The sequence below is a fragment of the Esox lucius genome, chromosome 17 (assembly GCF_011004845.1).
Source record: "Esox lucius isolate fEsoLuc1 chromosome 17, fEsoLuc1.pri, whole genome shotgun sequence".
NCBI lineage: Eukaryota > Metazoa > Chordata > Actinopteri > Esociformes > Esocidae > Esox > Esox lucius.
In genome coordinates this window covers 38435286-38455397 of record NC_047585.1, presented here as the reverse complement: position 1 = coordinate 38455397, position 20112 = coordinate 38435286, and the positions used below count along the sequence as shown (strand labels likewise).

Genomic DNA, 20112 nt, shown 5'->3' with positions numbered 1-20112 from the left:
CTGGCCCAGTGCTCCACTGCTATGCCTTTGACAAATAGGTAAAGGTCAATGCTGACCGAAAACAACTATTAAATAAAAAAATCTTAGAATTTGCATATGCATTTCCCTGTCGGAATCCAGGGTTCAATTTCTCACCTCCACTCCTGTCTCTCCACTTCACTGGTCTCTCTCTTTGATTCCAACTGTCAAAATAAACCTTACTAAGTCCAGAGACGGACTGTCCACTCTTTTCTTTCAACTCATCTGTACTTTTGGTACTTTACTCATCGGGTACCTACCTATTTCCTGTTTTGGCACGTTTAAACAGTGTCCCGCCTTCAGAGATTGACTGACAAGGCCGTAGAACATGAAAATGCAATCGCATTGCCATCAAGTTAGGAGAACAGCTTTAGAGCATGGAAATTCAATTGCAAAGGGTGGCGCTGCCTCTCACATTTCACAATTGAATTAACATTAGAATTTTGTTAACCACAAAGCGGGGCATTACTTTGAAAATTAAATGCCAAATGGCTTTTAATTAACATTTTAATATTGACAGCTAATGTGCATACCAGTACATGAAAATGAATGAATTTTCATACTGACTGAAAAAATGCATGCAAAAGTGGAAAATTCAAATGCAATGTGGGATTGCATTAACAATTGAATGAAGTTGACTATATGCTTCCATACCCGAGCTATGAGGGCTCTGCTTTACACATTTTGCAACAAACTGCTTCCGTTGAATTTTTAAATGTAAAGTGGTCCAAAACAGTTAGGGGCACCGTAAGGAAGTTAGGACGATTCTAAGGGCCTGTGACTGACAGGGACCCTACACTTTTTGCCAGAACGCATAAGCGGAGCTGGCCAAGAAGAGCGAATGTCACTGACTGACTGACTGACAAGTACATTGTTATGCCGTGAAATGAAATAGCTTTGGCAGACTCGCTAGCAATTGCTCAATTCCTATGACTAGTCCAGTAAATTAGTAGAAAATGGTAAAGCCTACTACTGGCTAATAAGCTGTTCAAAACGGTCAGTGGCAAAAGCTAAAAGTTCATATACGCAATTTGTGGTGGTGGTAAGAAACGTCAGTCAGTTTAACTTTATTAATGTCATTCACGAATGGCCAATTAGGATTTGTCAGGATAGACACAAGAGGCTATACTGACACCCCTCAAATGTAAAGCTCTGTGGTGTAGTGGTTAGCGACACAGCCTTTCATGAGGGTGACCCAGGTTCGAATTTCAAGAGGGTAATATATTCTATTGGGGGCCGGCTGAACTAGGCTTCTCTGGTTTCTTGTTTTTAGAACATTAGGTAAAAATAAACATTTAATTATTAACCTATTATCAACCTATCCTATTTTCTTTTCTTGTTTTTGGCACAGAGTAAACATCCAGAGAGCCCCTACACATGAAATGGTTTGGTCCTGTCCCCAAACCAGGAGCGAATGGTACTTGCTAGCAGTGAATTGCGAGTGAGGAGTGCCAGTTGAGTGTCAAGGATGTCTCAACTTACTAAAGAAAAATCATGTTTCCTAAAACGAAAAGACAGGAGAGAGAATAGAAAGGGTGACTGTATGTTACCCAATGTTTCAGAAACGAAGGTGGGTGTAGGCCGTGAGTGGTGGAAATTAACCTGTTAGCTTAGTTAGTCCATTGTGAAATAGGCTACTTTTGCACCCCTAACGTACAGTACAGTAAGTTACTTAATATCTTTTTGAGTGTTTACATGCAGGCAAACTTTTTGCAAGCTACTGATACTAAATCAGTTGAACCTGCCCCTGCCTGATGCCAGGCCCAAAAGATGCATCTTCAGGCTCAGCAGCCCTGTCTGTCCATCCCCATACCCCTGAACCAGCCCTACTCCCTGTCTGTCCATCCCCCTGAACCAGCCCTACTCCCTGTCTGTCCATCCCCCTGAACCAGCCCTACTCCCTGTCTGTCCATCCCCATACCCCTGAACCAGCCCTACTCCCTGTCTGCCTATCCCCATACCCCTGAACCAGCCCTACTCCCTGTCTGTCCATCCCCATACCCCTGAACCAGCCCTACTCCCTGTCTGTCCATCCCCATACCCCTGAACCAGCCCTACTCCCTGTCTGTCCATCCCCATCCCCCTGAACCAGCCCTACTCCCTGTCTGTCCATCCCCATACCCCTGAAACAGCCCTACTCCCTGTCTGTCCATCCCCCTGAACCAGCCCTACTCCCTGTCTGTCCATCCCCATACCCCTGAACCAGCCCTACTCCCTGTCTGCCCATCCCCATACCCCTGAACCAGCCCTACTCCCTGTCTGTCCATCCCCATACCCCTGAACCAGCCCTACTCCCTGTCTGCCCATCCCCATACCCCTGAACCAGCCCTACTCCCTGTCTGTCCATCCCCATACCCCTGAACCAGCCCTACTCCCTGTCTGTCCATCCCCATACCCCTGAACCAGCCCTACTCCCTGTCTGTCCATCCCCATACCCCTGAACCAGCACTACTCCCTGTCTGTCCATCCCCATACCCCTGAACCAGCCCTACTCCCTGTCTGCCCATCCCCATACCCCTGAACCAGCCCTACTCCCAAATGAAGGAGATGAGCAGCATTGTGTTGAATGACATGTCAGTTGGCATAATTGCAGGGGGTCCGTGGGATTTATTTTATCATTATAAAAAAAGAAAAATGATTAAATCCTTTTCAATGATAAGAATTTAAACAATAATTTTTCCACATAATGATCCCCATGGCACCCCTGATGTGGTATTTTCATGGGGCCCAAAAGCCCTGGCATGCCCCTGTAGATTAAGGTCGTATGCAACTTCCCTCCTGGGTAGTTTCCACAATCTTTCAAAATGTTTTTTTGCTGCTTCTCATGTAGACCCAACTAATCGATAATGACATTTGTTGCAATTTCTATCACAATTTGTATCACTGTTATCAGATTTCCTCTATTAAATGTTGCCGCCCTATATCAGATTTATAATTTCGTCCAGGCATTTCTATGCGCTACAGAGTCACTGGCCAAGGTAGGGTAATGTGGAAGTGTAGGCCTAGTAATTCGGCTAGTACAGACTTGTACAGACGATACAGAGATGGAAAAAATGACAGTTACATTATGTTCTGAAACAACAGCAAAATCCCAATGCCGACAGTACTAACCTGGCCCAGGAGTTCAGGAAGTCCCAGGACTTGTCCGGTAAACACCCCAAGGCAGATGAGGATGGAGTTGAACTGGCCAATGAAGCCTCTCACCTGTCTTGGGGCTATCTCTCCTAGATACATGGGCAGGGCACTGAGAGAAATGCCTGGAAACACAAGCACGAAATCCACCCAGATTCAGCTCAATATGGGCTGCATAGGATTTACTTCTTAAAGTTTAGGCAGTAACTACCTAAGTGTGCACAAACCTGAATAGTACTTTTATTCAGTCAGCAGATTCTGCTGAAAAGATTCCATTTCATGTGTTTAATCATAACCCTACTGCACATGTTTCTTTGAACGGAAACCACCCATCACAGAAATGAAGGCATGCGCAGAAAGGCCAGAATTAAATAAGTTCTGAGTGAAGGACACACCAAAGACTACCCTTTCAGGGTCGAGACAGATGGAAATGACCAAAATGCCATTTACAAAGGAAGGCAGAGACTCCTGTTTGTATTGGCAGGAGAATTCCATTAAATCCAGAATCAACTGAAAGCTTTTAAGCCTTTTGGAGCCTCTTGCCCATAAACTTGAAAGGGTTATCAAAGTAAAACTTCTGAGTAAAGTTGTCCTCTAGATGAGACTATGTTTGGCACAGGTGGCAAAGCCCAGGACAAGCGGTATAATACATTTAAAAATTAAAAATAAATAATTACATTTCAGTCATTTACTGTGTGAATTTCCAAAGTGAATTGCATATTATCCACTGCAGACATTTTAGTACCTCTTTTAGTTACAAGAGGAAGGGGAGGTGAGAGAACTGGAATTTGGGGATGAATCAGTTGCCATAATGAAATTAGGGTCAGATTCCAAATATAGCCAGGATTCCAGGGTTGATAATCCATAGGATACCAGGGTTGATAATCCATAGGATACCAGGGTTGATAATCCATAGGATACCAGGGTTGATAATCCATAGGATACCAGGGTTGATAATCCATAGGATACCAGGGTTGATAATCCATAGGATTCCAGGGTTGATAATCCATAGGATTCCAGGGTTGATAATCCATAGGATTCCAGGGTTGATAATCCATAGGATTCCAGGGTTGATAATCCATAGGATTCCAGGGTTGATTATCCATAGGATTCCAGGGTTGATTATCCATAGTTTATAGGGTTGATAATCCATAGGATCTTTAGCAAGAGTTAGGACCGCCATTTAACGTCCCATCCCCAAGACAACACCTTATACCAGGCAGATTCCCGCTCACTGCCCTGGGGTGTAGGAGTGCAATATTCAGACCGGGAACAAAGTGGGGCCCCTACAGGCCATCTAACACCACTTCCTATAGCATCAGGTCTGCCATTCAGAAGCAAGCCAGCAGTAGGATGTACTGTGAAATATTGCTGCACATTTTGAAGGGTGCATTGGGGACTAAATTAAAAACTTGGGATTGTTTTAGAATTCTGACCAGCCCGACAGGTATGCGCCAACAGCACATTGTAGACTTACTCACCACTTTAGCCTGATTTTTTTCTTGCCTGTCCATTCGGGGCAATGAAAAACGCTAGGTTTTTCTGGTACTCTACCTTTTGTTCATCCGACAAATCCTTGTCTCTTTGAAGTGCCGGCGATTAGTTAAAAAATATCAAATCCATTGACAGTGAGTGATGCAGAGAGGCTTTAACTAACACAGGAGTTACAGACTGTAACTTGGTGAGCTCAGCAGTCAAACAGGAACTTCCTAATCCAATGGTTTTACTGAATAAAGAACAAATACAAGGCAACTGTATCTGGCGCCATCCTGGCTAGTACACCAGCTATTCAGCGGCCAGAAGTTGAATCATACTTATGGTAACATGAATTGTAAAAGGGGCCATTACATCCTGTGTTATTGATCTTATATTGCTTATATTGTCCACCTCCACAGTAATAAGCTGTTAGTTAGAGTTCCAGACAAAAATACTGGCATCCATGCCCTTTTTTATCTGAATGTTTTTTTATCCTAAAACTGATCAATGAACCTTATAAAAGTGCCACTGATTCAGTTGCATACCCTTGCCAGTACTTCTATAGAATTGTATAATAGCTACCTTTTAGGTGAGCAGGTAAGAGTTTTGTGAGATACTCCTGGTTAAGACAGTGGTTAGATTTCTTCAGCCTAGCAGAAAAAGAACATACCAGAGTGCAGCAGAAAGAGGGCTCACCAGAGTCAAGCAGAAACAGGGCTCACCAGAGTCCAGCAGAAAGAGCGCCCACCAGAGTCCAGCGGAAAGAGCACTCACCAGAGTCCACACCCATGATAAAACGTCCGATGATGAGCATTTCGAAAGAGCCTGCCTTCTCCCCCAGGGCCAACAACAGAGCAGATATCATTGCAAAGCTGTTGTTCAGGAGCAAGGTTCCCTTCCTACAGGAGGCAGAGATAGAGAGATAATGAAAGAAGGGATTAGTTCATAAGTTCTCCACAGGGCACTTAGCAATATTGAAAAAGTGCTTATATAAATAGAGTGGAAAGGATGGCGCGAACTAATGAATCCACCTTCTTCCCTATAGTCAGTTAGTCCATCATTGAGACAATCTGCACATTTGACTGAACTCACTGAGATGGATGTCCGTAAATATAACGGACCATTTTTTGCATATAATTTGCATCAGATATCTGATCTTCCATTAAAACATAATATTATATAAAGGGAACCTGAGGGGGAAAATGTCATAATTATTTCCTTTATTCAGTCAACAAAGTTACACAACAGTGTGTAGGTAATTAGCAATTACACTAAACTGCTTGAGCTACCACATCTACAATGAATGCACTCTCTGTTGTTGTTAATCAGTCTCTGACATTGCTGTGTAGGAATTATATCTGTTTCTTTCATGCAAAACTGCTCAGTTACTGCTCAGAACTGCTTCAGTTACATTTTGTAGGTATTTCAGCCTGTACAGCTCACTTGAGGACTTGCAATTTCTCACTTGGATTTAGATCCGGGCACTGACTGGGCAATTGCAAATTGTAACATTCGCAAATTTTCCGCCAATCTGATGTGGGACTTGTTCGTGTGTATTGGATCATTGTCTCACTGCAAGACCCAGGTACAGCTTCAGATGTGTGACGGGGGTGAATTATCCCCTTCAAAACACACCACTTCCAATAGACTGACACAACAATCCCATCTGCACACTTCCAATGATGACGGACAGCACAGCCAAGTGTTTGTATCATTCGCCTCAGTGCCAAGTGAAGCATGATCTCAATGATGTGGAGAATCCTAATGGCAGATGCAGCCAGCGGTGAACTGAATGCTATTACAATCGCTCCTGTGGTGACTGGGGCGCGGAGCAGGGAACATAGGTCATTAAATTTGTCATGGCCTCCCATGCCCGTTCGAAAACATTTGCCTGAGCTAGTGATTAAAATGTTTCACGCTTCACCGAGTTCAACCAGTCTAATTGCAACATGATGCACTTCTTGCCAGGCCGTTCTGCTTCCTGTCTCAGTTGCCCGCCCAATCAGGAAGTATTTTTCAGCACATACATTGAGAAGATCTCGTTCCCAGGCCAACAACCGCAACTAAGCTTTCAGGCTACCAACCTACCACAAGCGGTCTAAAAGTTGGTTTTAGAGGAAGGCAAACAAAACCACAACTACACAGTCTAGATCTACTAGAACTACAATGTGAAAAAGCAAGTACACCAATTGGAAAGTTGTCTTCATTCTTTTGTGCCATATATATCATAACGTGTCTGCAGTAAGGTGTACTGTCATGGGGAAATTCAAATGTCCACGCAGGGGAGGTGAATGGGATACACTCCTTCAGAGAGGGTCCTTCTGGATCTATTAATTAAAAGCTCTACAGGTCTTTTTGGCATGAATGGACTTTGATATAAGACTATTCTTGAGATCCGAACCTATAGTCTGTATGCCGGTCTTACATACTTAAGTTTGTGATACCTCCAAAAAGAAAAAGTGAAGGAATTCATTAAAAAAAGAAAATGAATAAATTAACAGTGCTGTCTTTCACTTTCTGGAAATGAATGGAAATACGAGTTTCCACTTTTTCTATGAATAATTCTCGTTAGAAAAAGTCACGTTGTAGGTTGAAAGGGGGCTTTGAAGGACTGTAATGGATTCCTGACAGAGGAACGGGAAAGACAGAGGTTATCATTAGTCTCTTGTTTCACCACATCATGGGGCCATTTCATCCATTAGCTAAATTAAACACAAGCCCCGGGATTTCATAGTCCTTCTGGGGTCTGTGAAACCACAGATTTATGATATGTGGTCCATTGCTGAGCAGGTAACTTCATGCCATTCGTTCCATTCATGTATTCCATTAGGTCTTTATTACTACTGTTTGTGCAAGGGGACTGCAAAAATATTAAAAAAGCTAATTCAATAATAAATAAAAGCAATTATCAGCTCAATCTTATACTCAAAAATGGACTTCAAACCTATGAAGACTAGTGAACCAAATATAATAGAAGTATATTCCCATTGATATTTATATATTATGTATTTTCTCAACTTCATCTGAGTCATTAGGAGAATCTTAAGTGTTCATCCTATTTCACTGTGATATAAGCATGAGGTGACACACATGGGAAACTCCCTTATCTATCAACATAGTACTGTAGTCAGAGGATACACAAATGAACTGTTTTTTTTACTTTTATCAATTAAGCAATGGCAATAGAAAAATAGCTACACAGTTGAAAATACCAATCTCCAGCATTAAGATAATAATTAAGAAGTATAAATCAATTGGACCCGTGATCAACTGTTGTGAAGAGGACACAAGTGTATTTTGCCACAAACACCGTGAGAAAGGGTTTGAGATGTCATATATGTAAATATTCAGGGATCACAGTTAGAGAAATTGTGAATTGCTAAATTGGTTAAAATGACACCACCTCTATGCCAAGAAGCTAGCATTTGAATGCCTAACCAGACGAAAGCCACTACTCTCACCAAGACATAAATGTCAGTGCCAAAAATAGAGCTTTTTGATCACAAGAACCAGAGGACGGTTTTGTGTAAAAAGAGGGATTGTCATGCAAAATATTACCAGAACCCATTTCTCGATTTTTTTGTTTTTATTAAAGCTTAGATTTTTCATATTTTGAGTGTAAAATCAAGCTGATAAACAACAAAAATATTTTGTCATTGCTTATCTTTAACAAGGCAGCCAATAATTCTGAAAGACTCTGTAGCTGGGACATCAACATTAAATCAACATTTTCAAATGTTATGGCCGTGTTAACATGTCAACCTTGTATACAACCAGACCAGGGATGGAAATTAGCACCCGCCACCAGCCAAATGCGGGTGATTTTGTGTTGTGGCGGGTAAACTCGCTTCACCTACCGGCCACCGTGGCGGGTAAACAAAAATAGCAAACTGTTTCACCCGGACACTTTTACGGAAGAGGATTAGTGCCAAGCAATAATAAAAAAAATAAAACCATCTCGACATTAAAGTAATTATAATGTGAGATTAAACTCGTTAAATTTAGAGGAAAAAAGTCGAAATACAATCTTGAGAATAAACTCATTAAATATCAAGAATAAAGTTTAATAATCTGTCTTATGGGAAACCACGAAACCTCGATGAATCGCGCGTAGGTGAAGCCAGCGATAACCTTGCATTTGTCCACTGGTTGTCAATTCATGTTGGACAAAAGCGAGTACATCGCGCAAATTGGACAATTTTTTTTTTCTAAGAAGACCTAGCCGCTTGCAAATTCTCTTTTAAATTCGTAAGCTAATTATAATTCTGTCATAATTAGCTAATAGTTGATAGTATTTCTTTGTTACTGAAAGAAAGTCTATAATATAGCTTGACTATTTGATCCAACTCTGCCATCAGTAGGCTATGCAATGCACACTGATCGAATGCGTTATTCTACATTTAATTTCGACTTCTATTCTCGATATTTCATGAGTTTATTCTCAAGATTGTATTTCGACTTTTTTCTCGAAATATAACGAGTTTTTTCTCGAAACACAACGATGTGACTTTATTGTCGAGATGGTTTTATTTTTTGTATTATTGCTTGGCACTAATCCTCTTACGTACACTTTAGAGGCGGCGCACATAAAAAAAATGTGGCGTTACATCGCAGGCGTTAAGAGGTCCGCTGAGAAAACATCTCAGGAGGAGCCAGTGGACAAAAGCGAAAGTCAAAAAACTTTTTTTTAAAGAACGATGGAGAAAAGCAGACAATGGTGAGTCCCGCGATTGGTTAGTTTACAACGAGACAAATCTGATAATGTACTGCTCTGTATGTCGTCAACACGCTTCACGTTGTTGGTTAAAAACAAGAAAGTGGCTGGTAAAAACATTGAGTGGCTGGTAGATTTTGAAATCCACCAGCCACAGTGGCCGGTGGACAAAAAATGTAATTTCCATCCCTGAACCAGACTGGGAAATATGCTTTACTGCATTTTATTGCAGACAACTGTGTACATATTTTTGTGTCGAGAGTTGGATCCATTGACCTTTTACCCATGACTGAGACATATTCAATATGAATCTCTTCACACAAGGCCATCATTCCAACATTTAGAATAAGCCATGTTAAATCTTTCCTTGGGTACGTTCTCTTTACTAAAAGTGTTTCTAACATTCTCAGCCTTTCTGACAAAACAAAACAGAAATGTTTCATCCAAAATGTCAGTTTGACGCTTTGCTGCATGCTATTTAAACTCAATGAGTGTCATGTCAAGGACAGTTAAATCACATTACTAAAGTCCCTTCTCTGCAATAATATTTACACACACAGATCTGTAACGGTCTTGTTGATTTAGGCCTCTCTAAAGTTGGTCAACTTAACTGATTTACTCATATCCACCTGGACAAATGTAATTCTACTCTTAAATTTTTTTTGCAAGGATCAATCTGTATTCCAAGGCTTTATTTCGACAAGTCTAAGACCTTGACTTTATCTTAAATATATGATGGTTCAATTTGAACAAATGATTTGGGGAAAAGGATGAAAAAGTTCACCATGCTCAGAGTGACAGATCATTAGCAGAGAATAGATTATTTGAAAAAGACATTTGTTGAAGTAATGAGGTGAACGAGGTTAGCAGGGGCATCAGCACAGCAGTCAGGGAAGTTTCTGCCAAAACTAGAGTGATCGCAACAATCCTTAAACTTTGGAACTCATTATACTTTCAATCCAGTCAGACACAGACAAGTGAAATTGTCACAGAGACCTCTGAGAAACAACAGTCAAAACCAAAATACTTTGCTCCAATCCACCCTTGAGTGATAGAGTTTGTGTTGACTGAAATCACAATTTTTCCTTGTTGAAGAACTAATCCTAATAGAATTTTATTCAGGTAAATGATGCCTTATCCATTTCGAAACAATCGGAGAATTAGGCATAAAGAAATAACTGTGAAATCAACATCCGCCAGTCAATAGACCCTTATTATAGATGTCAGTAGTTAGCTAATCTCTAAGCTAGTTACTTAGCCAGTATATTTGTTCTGCATAGCTGACTAACTAGTCCAGTGCTCACCAGTACAACTGGGTAAAAGACTTCTTAACATATGGATTCACTGCTGTGATTGGTGGTTAATTAAGATGATAATAAAGTAGCATAGGTCAATGTTGAGTTTACAGGCACTTCAAACTTGCTGGAAAGGCCCTTTTCTCTCCTCCTAAAATCTATCCACATTAAAAAGATAATAAATTATTAACAAAGTGAGTTTTTTTAAACACGGTCAATGAGTGTCAAATTTAGCCAAGAGGAAAACAAATTACTATTTTATTATGAGGCTTTATTCAAAAAAAGTGTTAATAACAAGACGCATACACCAATCCAAAAAGAAGAACTCAAGAGCGGAGGAATCTAGACTATAGAAATTCTGCACTGGGAGGGAAACACTCGTCATTATAATATAAGGATTCTTACTTAGTTTGCCTCCACCACAAAAGGCGTCTATGAACTGTTAGCTTTTGCCACTGGCCCTTTGAACAGCTTATTAGCCAGTAATAGGCTTACTGGTATCTACTAACTTCTTAGGAATAATCATAAGAATTGAGCAATTGCTAGCGAGACTGAAGATGAACTCTTCCATGCCAGAAACAGTCGCACTATAACCGTAAACTGTTTTATTTCAGGCTTACTATAATGTAGTCACTGGAGGTTTTAGCCAACAAAGTTTAGTCTATATGGAATAATTCAATGCGTACTTCGCTACGCCTGCGAGAAGATACGCACTCGGCACCTATAGTTCCCAGATCCACTTCTCTAACCACTACGGTATTTAACAAGGGGTTGTCAGTCAGTCGCTCTTCTTGGCCGGCTCCGCTTATGCGGTCAGGCAAAAAGCATAATCACTCATTTTAAATGCACCATTATTACGACATATTTACAGAATTACGACATATTGACGTAATTGTTACGCTAAGTGGTGCTCTGTACTGCCACCACATGTTGACAATTGCAATTACACAATGCAGTGCTCTGTAGCGTCACATCTAGAATAGGACATGTTGAAGTTTTAATTAGGGTACATTATGCTGCATCTTAGCTCTCAGTCAAACTGAACAAAATATTAACCCCTTCCCCACTTCAGGCATTTGTTCTAAATGGCTACGCTTAGGGTTAAGGTTTAGGCTAGGGTTACACTCAGGTTTAGGCACTCATTCCAAATGGTTAAGTTAAGGGTTGTGGTTAGGCCCATCAACCACACGCTGAATTCAGCTCTCTAACAAGCCACAAGCCTCAATGTTAATAGGTACTCACATTGCCTCTGCTGGACAGTAGGATTTATCCCCGGGTCAAAGGCAACTTAAAAAAAAAATCTTGATGGTTACTGTGCTTATGTGAATTACATAGACAATGGGCTCAAATGAATGAAACCCACTCTGCGGTATTTAAGCAGCAAGCCCCAAAGGTCAAATGAACTTACAGACCGTTCAAGGGTACTGGAGGAAAAACTACAACCACTACCAGGGCACTACCCCCGGCCTGCTAAATCAGGTGCTACGTTTTGGGTACCTTCCGTCTGGCCAACCCATTAACTATTTGCATGGCCATGCTACTACCACAGACAGAGGGACTAAAACGTGTCTTACCATAAGCAGTGGTTCTAATCGCTCACTCACTCAGCCCACCAATCAGGGAGGGCAAAGAATAATTGCTTGGGCGAAGTAAACAAGGCTCCACAGTCAACTTTGTTGCTCTCCACCAATGTTAAAGGGGCCATAAGTACAATATTTACTACTAGAATAAATACAAGCATAAATGACCAGAGGATCTGCAGTAAACGTTTTACATTAAGGATGTGTTTCTATATATTTCTACAAAATGTTCAGAGTGCCTGAGATATCCCACATTTAAACTTTCCCACCAGTCCATCTGTCGGTTGATTTGACTGGGAAGTTAGCTGTAGCTGCATTGCGACAATGGGAATGATCCACCTGGACGGAGTTACAGACATTCAGCAGAGACATTTGTTTGTGAACAGGCATTCAGGTAAGGTTGAAATGACAGCCTGAAGGGGGTAAAGGCGCTAGTATCCTAACGGTTCAGTGGGTGATTTTGGAGTTTGGGCATTATCCTGACATATATGACAGTGAAAAACTAAATTCTAAAATATCAAACGGGAATTTTTCTCAAATGATCTGACGTGATCTGTCTTGATTTCAATCTTTGCATAAAGATAGGCAGCATTCTTAAGAAAGGGGTACATATTTTCGATATCCACTCAATCCACAGTTTCTAGGTCATGCATTGTATTCATTTTTAACTTATTTCTCATTATCCGACATTTTGGGTAATGAGAAACTAATTGTATATAAGGCCCTGTCACAGGAAAAAAACTAGAGGAAAAATGTACGATTTCGCCATGTTTTCCCTCAAAGGCATTGTTTTCAGGCCGTTCCCCTTTTTTCCACACTGTCCGTTTAACCAGGAAATCACGTGGGTCGCAGACTGAGGGCATGCTCACTCACTTGACGGCCTCACAAAGTTTTTCTGACGCCTGAACTGAGGGAGTCAAGGAATTCATGCTGACAATGACCCCACGCTCTGTTGGCCAGGGTGGCCAATTTGCGTCGCCATGGAGTTTCCCAGCCACTCGTCAGCTACCGATATAGCCTCACATCGCCCAGTAACTCGAATGAGAAGTGAGAGGTAAAAGGAGCTGTTAATGGAGGCTTCATGTTAAACTTCCTTGACACAGTTCTCTATCCATAACAGCCATGTAAATGACGATTTACATGGCTGTGTCCCAGTAGCGGATGGGTCTGGGTGCCCAGAGGGGATGGGTCTGGGTGTCTGGAGGGGATGGGTCTGGGTGTCTGGAGGGGATGGGTCTGGGTGTCTGGAGGGGATGGGTCTGGGTGTCTGGAGGGGATGGGTCTGGGTGTCTGGAGGGGATGGGTCTGGGTGTCTGGAGGGGATGGGTCTGGGTGTCTGGAGGGGATGGGTCTGGGTGTCTGGAGGGGATGGGTCTGGGTGTCTGGAGGGGATGGGTCTGGGTGTCTGGAGGGGATGGGTCTGGGTGTCTGGAGGGGATGTGGTGGAGCCAGCCTCCATGGGGTGCCCGTGGATTAGTCATTAGGAGAAGTCGCCCGTGCCCTTCCCCCCCCACAGAGTGCCTTATGGATGGGAGCACTCAGGCTCTTCCTGCCTTATTCCATTTACTGCAGCTTGTCTATCTGTCTATGTGCGTCCTGAGCACTTAAGGTTTGCCCACTGAGACGATATGGGAGGATGGGAGGAAAGGGGGGGGTGGGGGATGGGGGATGGGGGGTATTCCAGAGGGACACTCTCAAAGATTGAGGAGATGAAGGAGGCGCAGGATGGATATAGAGGAATGACCAGGGGATATAAACCTCAAGGTAACAAGCTCTGCCGCCTATGAATGTTCACAGTGGGAAGCGTTGCTATGAAAAACCTGTTACAACATCCTTCATTGGCGTCGACCTCTTCTGCACGGGCATGCCTTTACATACATGTATACGTTTCCTCACCATCCAAACAAACAGTATTCTGATCAGACTGAGCCGAGCTGTTCCTGGCCTGAGGAATAATGTGGTATACGCATTCAACACCTGGTCACCACACATTTACATTTCACCATTATGCACAAATCAGTTTAGCTCGCATACCATGTAGCAAGACCCTAGAACCCTAGAAATAACGAGCACCACAAGGTTGCTGAGGTCACCAAAAACAACTTCAAGGAAGACGGTCTCAGACTGAAGGTATGTAGGGTTACATATTAATAATTGTTTATGTTGGTTTGTTTCCTGTTTGGAATCCAGGATGAAATAGTCACGGCCTTGGCAGAAGGTGAATGGGATTTTAATAACATGCCAAATTCTAAATATGTGGGATATGCATTTAACAAAATTACATTTTTAGAACCGTACAGAACATCCCCGTATCCACCAGGGATCGGTTCTGCCAAACCTCGCCGATGTGGAAAATCACGGATAAGTGACACACCCTTAAAAATAACTCCCTAACACCCCGTTACCCTACACAACATGCCCCGTTACCCCAGTTACCCTACACAACATGCCCCGTTACCCCAGTTACCCTACACAACATGCCCCATTACCCCAGTTACCCTACACAACATGCCCCGTTACCCCAGTTACCCTACACAACATGCCCCGTTACCCCAGTTACCCTACACAACATGACCCGTTACCCCAGTTACCCTACACAACATGCCCTGTTACCCCAGTTACCCTACACAACATGCCCCATTACCCCAGTTACCCTACACAACATGATCCGTTACCCCAGTTACCCTACACAACATGCCCCAATACCCCAGTTACCCTACACAACATGCCCCAATACCCCAGTTACCCTACACAACATGCCCCATTACCCCAGTTATCCTACACAACATGCCCCGTTACCCCAGTTACCCTACACAACATGCCCCATTACCCTTTCCATGGTCTTATTGCACGATAATATTGTAAAAACATTGTGATTTGTTACGGGTTGCTTCACCTCCGCCCTGAGTCGGGTGGTTCGGTCCCTGTTTGTTTTTTCACCTAGAGTGCTGGGGGTGTGTTCAGTAGGGCAAGGGGCGTGGCAGAGTCTTCACTACAGAGCCATTCTTCGCAGCTGCACCTCATCCACCTGATTCACTCCAGCAATATTTAAACCCGGGCTGATCACCTCTTCGGCGCCAGTTCGTTATCTACTACCCATGTGACCTGCTGCTTCCTCTGCTGCGCCTACTAGCTCCTGGCCTCACCACCCAGCCTTCGCCATCAGCTCTCCCCCAGCTTCGGACCTGCCTACACAGTATTCTCAGAGTACCCTGGTTCTCCATTAAAACCTTTTTTGAACCTACCTTACGTGGTCTGTGTGATTTCTCTGCGTTCTGGGTCAGACGTACTCTAACAGTGATTGGCAACTGAGACCGCTGTTTCTTTAGGTCTTTCAACATGTCACTATAAACGGCGACAGATGATTATAGTACAGAACATATAAAACACTTATAAATACATAAAATATACATAAAACAATGTGTTTTAATGTTTTATTTATAGAAAGAACGGATCGACGCTTGGATGGCTGAAATTAGCGCGTTTTTAGAATTTGTGACCCCCAGAAAAAAATTTGCGGATACTTGAGTTTGCGAATGTGGAACCGTGGATAGCTGGGGGAATACTTTATCATACTTATTTTCTCTTGGCTATTCGAAATACATGACTTCCAAAACGTTACCATTTTAATCTAAGCACTATTACATAGCGCACTAAGCTAGCCAGTTATATGCTAACGGCTTAACTGACAGTCGCTTTGATTGATTGGAGGACACGTCATTAAACTACAATGTCATGGAGTATGCAAAAATGAACACTCAGACAAGCACTTGAATGCTAACCTCCTGTTGAATGATCAGCTAGCCATTTAGCACTGAATATATAGCAAACAACACAGCAGCAGAACATTTACAACTTATACAAAGTGATATCTGTTCCCACATACCTTCCAAGGACTTTCATTAGCAACGTGACGCAGAGAGCTCCAAGGAGGCCTCCAATGGCAAATATGGAGACCGTAATGGACCACAGAGTGGTGACCATATCTGCCCTGATGGGTTCCCCATATCGCTCTTGCCACGTCTTGTTGTAGAACGTCTTTATAAACTGCACAGGGAAGAAGAGACGGACAGTCAGGGTAGCATCAGTATTGTATTTATTAATCACACCAGGTGAGTACGCCATCCCATAATTGAAATGGAAGCAGCACCTTGACGTTTTTAGAACGTGAACAGGGCCAAATGGGAAAGTGTTTGCTGTGCCTTTCGACTATAGAAGAAGGCAGCAAGGCAGCAATTACAGGCAAACTAATATGAATATGTTCACTTGGGCAATTTAGACTTGAAATAATGTCTTCATGAAAAAAAATGTTGGTCTCCGACCATCCAGTCCAAAGGAATATTGCGCCGGCCATTGAACCAGATGACCTGCGTGTCTCTGGGGGCCTGTATAAACTCACACACTGAAGGACTGAAGGGATCATCAGGGGAACAGCTGGCAAGTCTGTATATGGGCAAGTGTAACCAGTCACATTTACTGAGTGTGAGCGTGTCCACGTGACTGTCTGGATTCTATTCTAATTGTAAGTGTGTGTAAGAGAGACAGACCACTAAGTGAACTGACATACAGGGTGGGAGACTGAAATCGCATGTGTCTGGGGACTATCAGGCTGTTCCGGATCCAATTAGACAACTCATTTCTGGATTTTAATTGGCATCCCTAGTAAGTCAAGAGGAAAGAAGAATGCAGTCGTTTTCAGCTTTGACCCTGAAGTCACAAACATCCGTTATGAACGCAAGTGAATGTACCGTCTAACACACACACACACACACACACCTAGTTAAAATTATGGTGCTGCATATTGATAATTTCTTAATAACAAAAAACTGAAATGCAAATAATAACGTGAATCGTAGTTGCCATATGTCTAATCTCAGTTAATGGGTAAATGCAAACTGAAGCACTGCCATTCATTAGCAAGCATGGCAATTTTTTCTAGGTGAAACCAAGTTTGTTTTAGGGCTAGTTATACTGAAACACAACAACTCTAGTATTAATTTCAACAGTTTGTTGGTGAAAGGGATTTTTGTCTTAGAACTGAGAGACTATAGGATATATAGCTGCAGGACAGAGAGGCTACAGGGCAGAGAGGCAAAAAGACAGGAAAGATATGGAATGGAGGGAGGATATGGGATGAAGAGTCTACAGGATAGAGAGTCTATAAGACCGAGAGGCTACAGGGTAGAGAGGCTATAAGATGGAGAGACTACAAGGCAGAGAAGCTATAGGATGGAGAGGCAATAGGACAGAGAGGCTACAGGGTAGAGAGACTATAGGACAGGGAGGCTATAGGACAGAGGATATAGAATGGAGAAACTACAGGGCAGAGAAGCTATAGGATGGACAGGCAATAGGACAAAGTGGCTATAACACAGAAAGGATATAGGATGGAGAGGCTACAGGACATAGAGGCTATAGGATAGAACAGCACAGCTGACCTCAGCCATTTTACTGAACCAACCAATAGGAAGTTGCTGGGTCAGCCTTAAAAAGTATTAGTTTCAATACCCTTTGACCAATAGAAATCTCTAGAAGGGTCATAAAACAAATCTAATCAAACAAGAGGTCACTAACTTGGAAACAAGGCATCAGCCTATACCCATGCAGAATGCCATGAGCACCTCTTTCATATTCTGTTTTACTGAGGAATAAGCCAGAGAAATGAGGTCTATCCTCTGGCAATTACAGCTGTTGTTGTGTGGAAAAACAGATATGGGCATAAGAAGACAAGCTCCCTAACAAAAAGTGTGATAGCCTCAACTTAGGAGCACAAATCACAAGTTCCCCTCTTAATTAATAAACAGAATGCATAGAATTTGACTAAAACCGGGCTTCCTCACGGCATGCTCGTTGTGAGAAAAGCAGCCAACAAAGCAACGTAATTACACTGCTTGACAAAACAGAAAACGAGTTAGAAACAGACAGAAAAACTTCAGAACATGACTTTATGTAGTGTGTCTGTAATCATAGTGTGTCACTGTCTACCATCCATGATACAAGCCTTGTAATCAAAGCTGACACTGATCTTTAGTTTTACCCGCTTGTCCACAATGGAGCCAATTATCAGAGGAACCCCACTGTTCTGGAACTGTCGGGAGGTGCCTGTCGGACTATCGTCCATTCTCTCGTCTCATTACTTTATGATGTTTCTTATCAGGAAATCATAAGGTGTTTGGGCACCAAGCTGCAGGCCTCTCTGTTCTAAATTAGCAAAGAGAAGATGTTACTCGTGTATCTGAATCAAACTAAAGGTATCAAAGAGTCCAGCCAGTAGATTATTTTGACGTGTACAGTCGCTCTCCTGCCACGTTACAATGTGGTAGACATCAGATTTTCAAAATAGCGCAAGCTATAGTAACCAACACTGAGAAATTGTAGGTAACCCAGAGGAATTGTAGGTAAAACAAATGAATTATAGGTAACAGGAGTATTGCAGAAGCAATGTTCCGCAAAAGCAAGAAAACCTTTTCCGTTATTAAAAGTATATTTGGACTCCGATTACTAAACTATGGCAAGCAGATCTGATTTCCGAGCAAGCCCATTGATTTTAATTTGGAAAAATGCTCAGGGGTGAGTTGTGAGCGCATGGGGGGGTATGGTTAGTCCTGTAGATTATTCAGAGGGTTCCCCGCCCAACCAGTTACATTGCGTTCTCAGCTGAAATTGCCTAAGTCAATCAAATAAATGGCCGTGGATCAAATTCTTTGATTAATCATTAGCATCCCTACTCCAGGTAACACAGAGGTATTCCAGGTAACACAGAGGCATTGCAGGTAACACAGAGGCATTGCAGGTAACACAGAGGCATTCCAGGTAACACAGAGGCATTGCAGGTAACACAGAGGCATTGCAGGTAACACAGAGGCATTCCAGGTAACATAGAGGCATTGCAGGTAACACAGAGGCATTGCAGGTAACACAGAGGCATTGCAGGTAACACAGAGGTTATGGAGTGCAAAGACAACAATTCAGGATTTGGCTGGTGCTGCACTTGAATCTCCATTGAACAAGGAGAAAATGTGAGATATCTAATACAAATCTTTATATATCCTTATTTAACATTGTGAAATGCACATTTTAATGGCCTACATTTTATCTTTGCTTATTACAGAGGATAGCTGAGTGGGAGCAACACAATGATAAGAAGCTTTCTGTGATCATTCCGCTTTGGGTACCTAAAAATATAGTGTATTAGCTACCTAATACAGCCTATGAAAAGACATCTAAACAGAGGAATATGACAAAGGGCTGATCCACCTGGTCTCATGTAGCTGACTTGCTAAGTGCCACATGGTGGAATATGCCCATATAAACTGAAACTTTGTGGAAATGATTGTGTAAGATAAGGAATCTTTCATTTCTCGTTAAGTTTTACAGTGTAAAAAGGCCTTTAACCTTTTTGTTTTGTACAGAATGTTTGGGTGTGACACATTTCCCATACAATAGAAAGCCATAGCTGACTGTTGAATAAAATATAAATGGGAGTATGCCCCCCCATTAATGTATTTATAAAGTAGATTTACTTTCCAGGCTTATATGAGTTCAGTGCACTATATATAAAACACAATTTCCCCTAGCCAACTTTAAAGCAAATTGGTCCCATTTAGGATACAAGGTTTGAAGCTTTCTGTCTCCATCTCTAATAAAACCTGGAACTTGCTGCCTTGGGGGAAAAATGCTGTTGAAGCAGTATACATCAGTAAAGAACAACTAAACACTCAGCATTAATTCTATGGAAAAAGGCAATCTGTTTAAACCCAGAGTGAAAATCTCACATTAGGTTAGGTGCTTGATTATGTCCATGTAGTCCGTCCAGAAGAGATTAGGTGATAGATTTTTGGCACAATGGTAATAACTGTTTCACAACCGTTCGTAAAGCCCAGTTCTGTTTTTGTAT

The 20112-nt window shown here is 42.2% G+C and overlaps 1 protein-coding gene across 7 annotated transcripts in view; it reads right to left on the bottom strand.

Annotated features, from left to right (window-relative positions):
* The window catches only part of slc2a9l2 (solute carrier family 2 member 9, like 2), a 117264-nt gene that overhangs the window by 75073 nt on the left and 22079 nt on the right, over positions 1-20112 (bottom strand). For all 7 annotated transcript variants that reach the window (XR_004574654.1, XM_034287380.1, XM_010880799.4 and 4 more), the window contains 3 exons: positions 16102-16262; positions 5401-5525; positions 3130-3275 (listed from right to left, as the gene is read on the bottom strand). Coding sequence is in view for 6 of the 7 variants with exons in the window: in XM_034287380.1 (XP_034143271.1) it covers positions 3130-3275; positions 5401-5525; positions 16102-16262 (432 nt within the window). In the remaining variant the exon portion in view is untranslated. The remainder of the gene's footprint in view (positions 1-3129; positions 3276-5400; positions 5526-16101; positions 16263-20112) is intronic.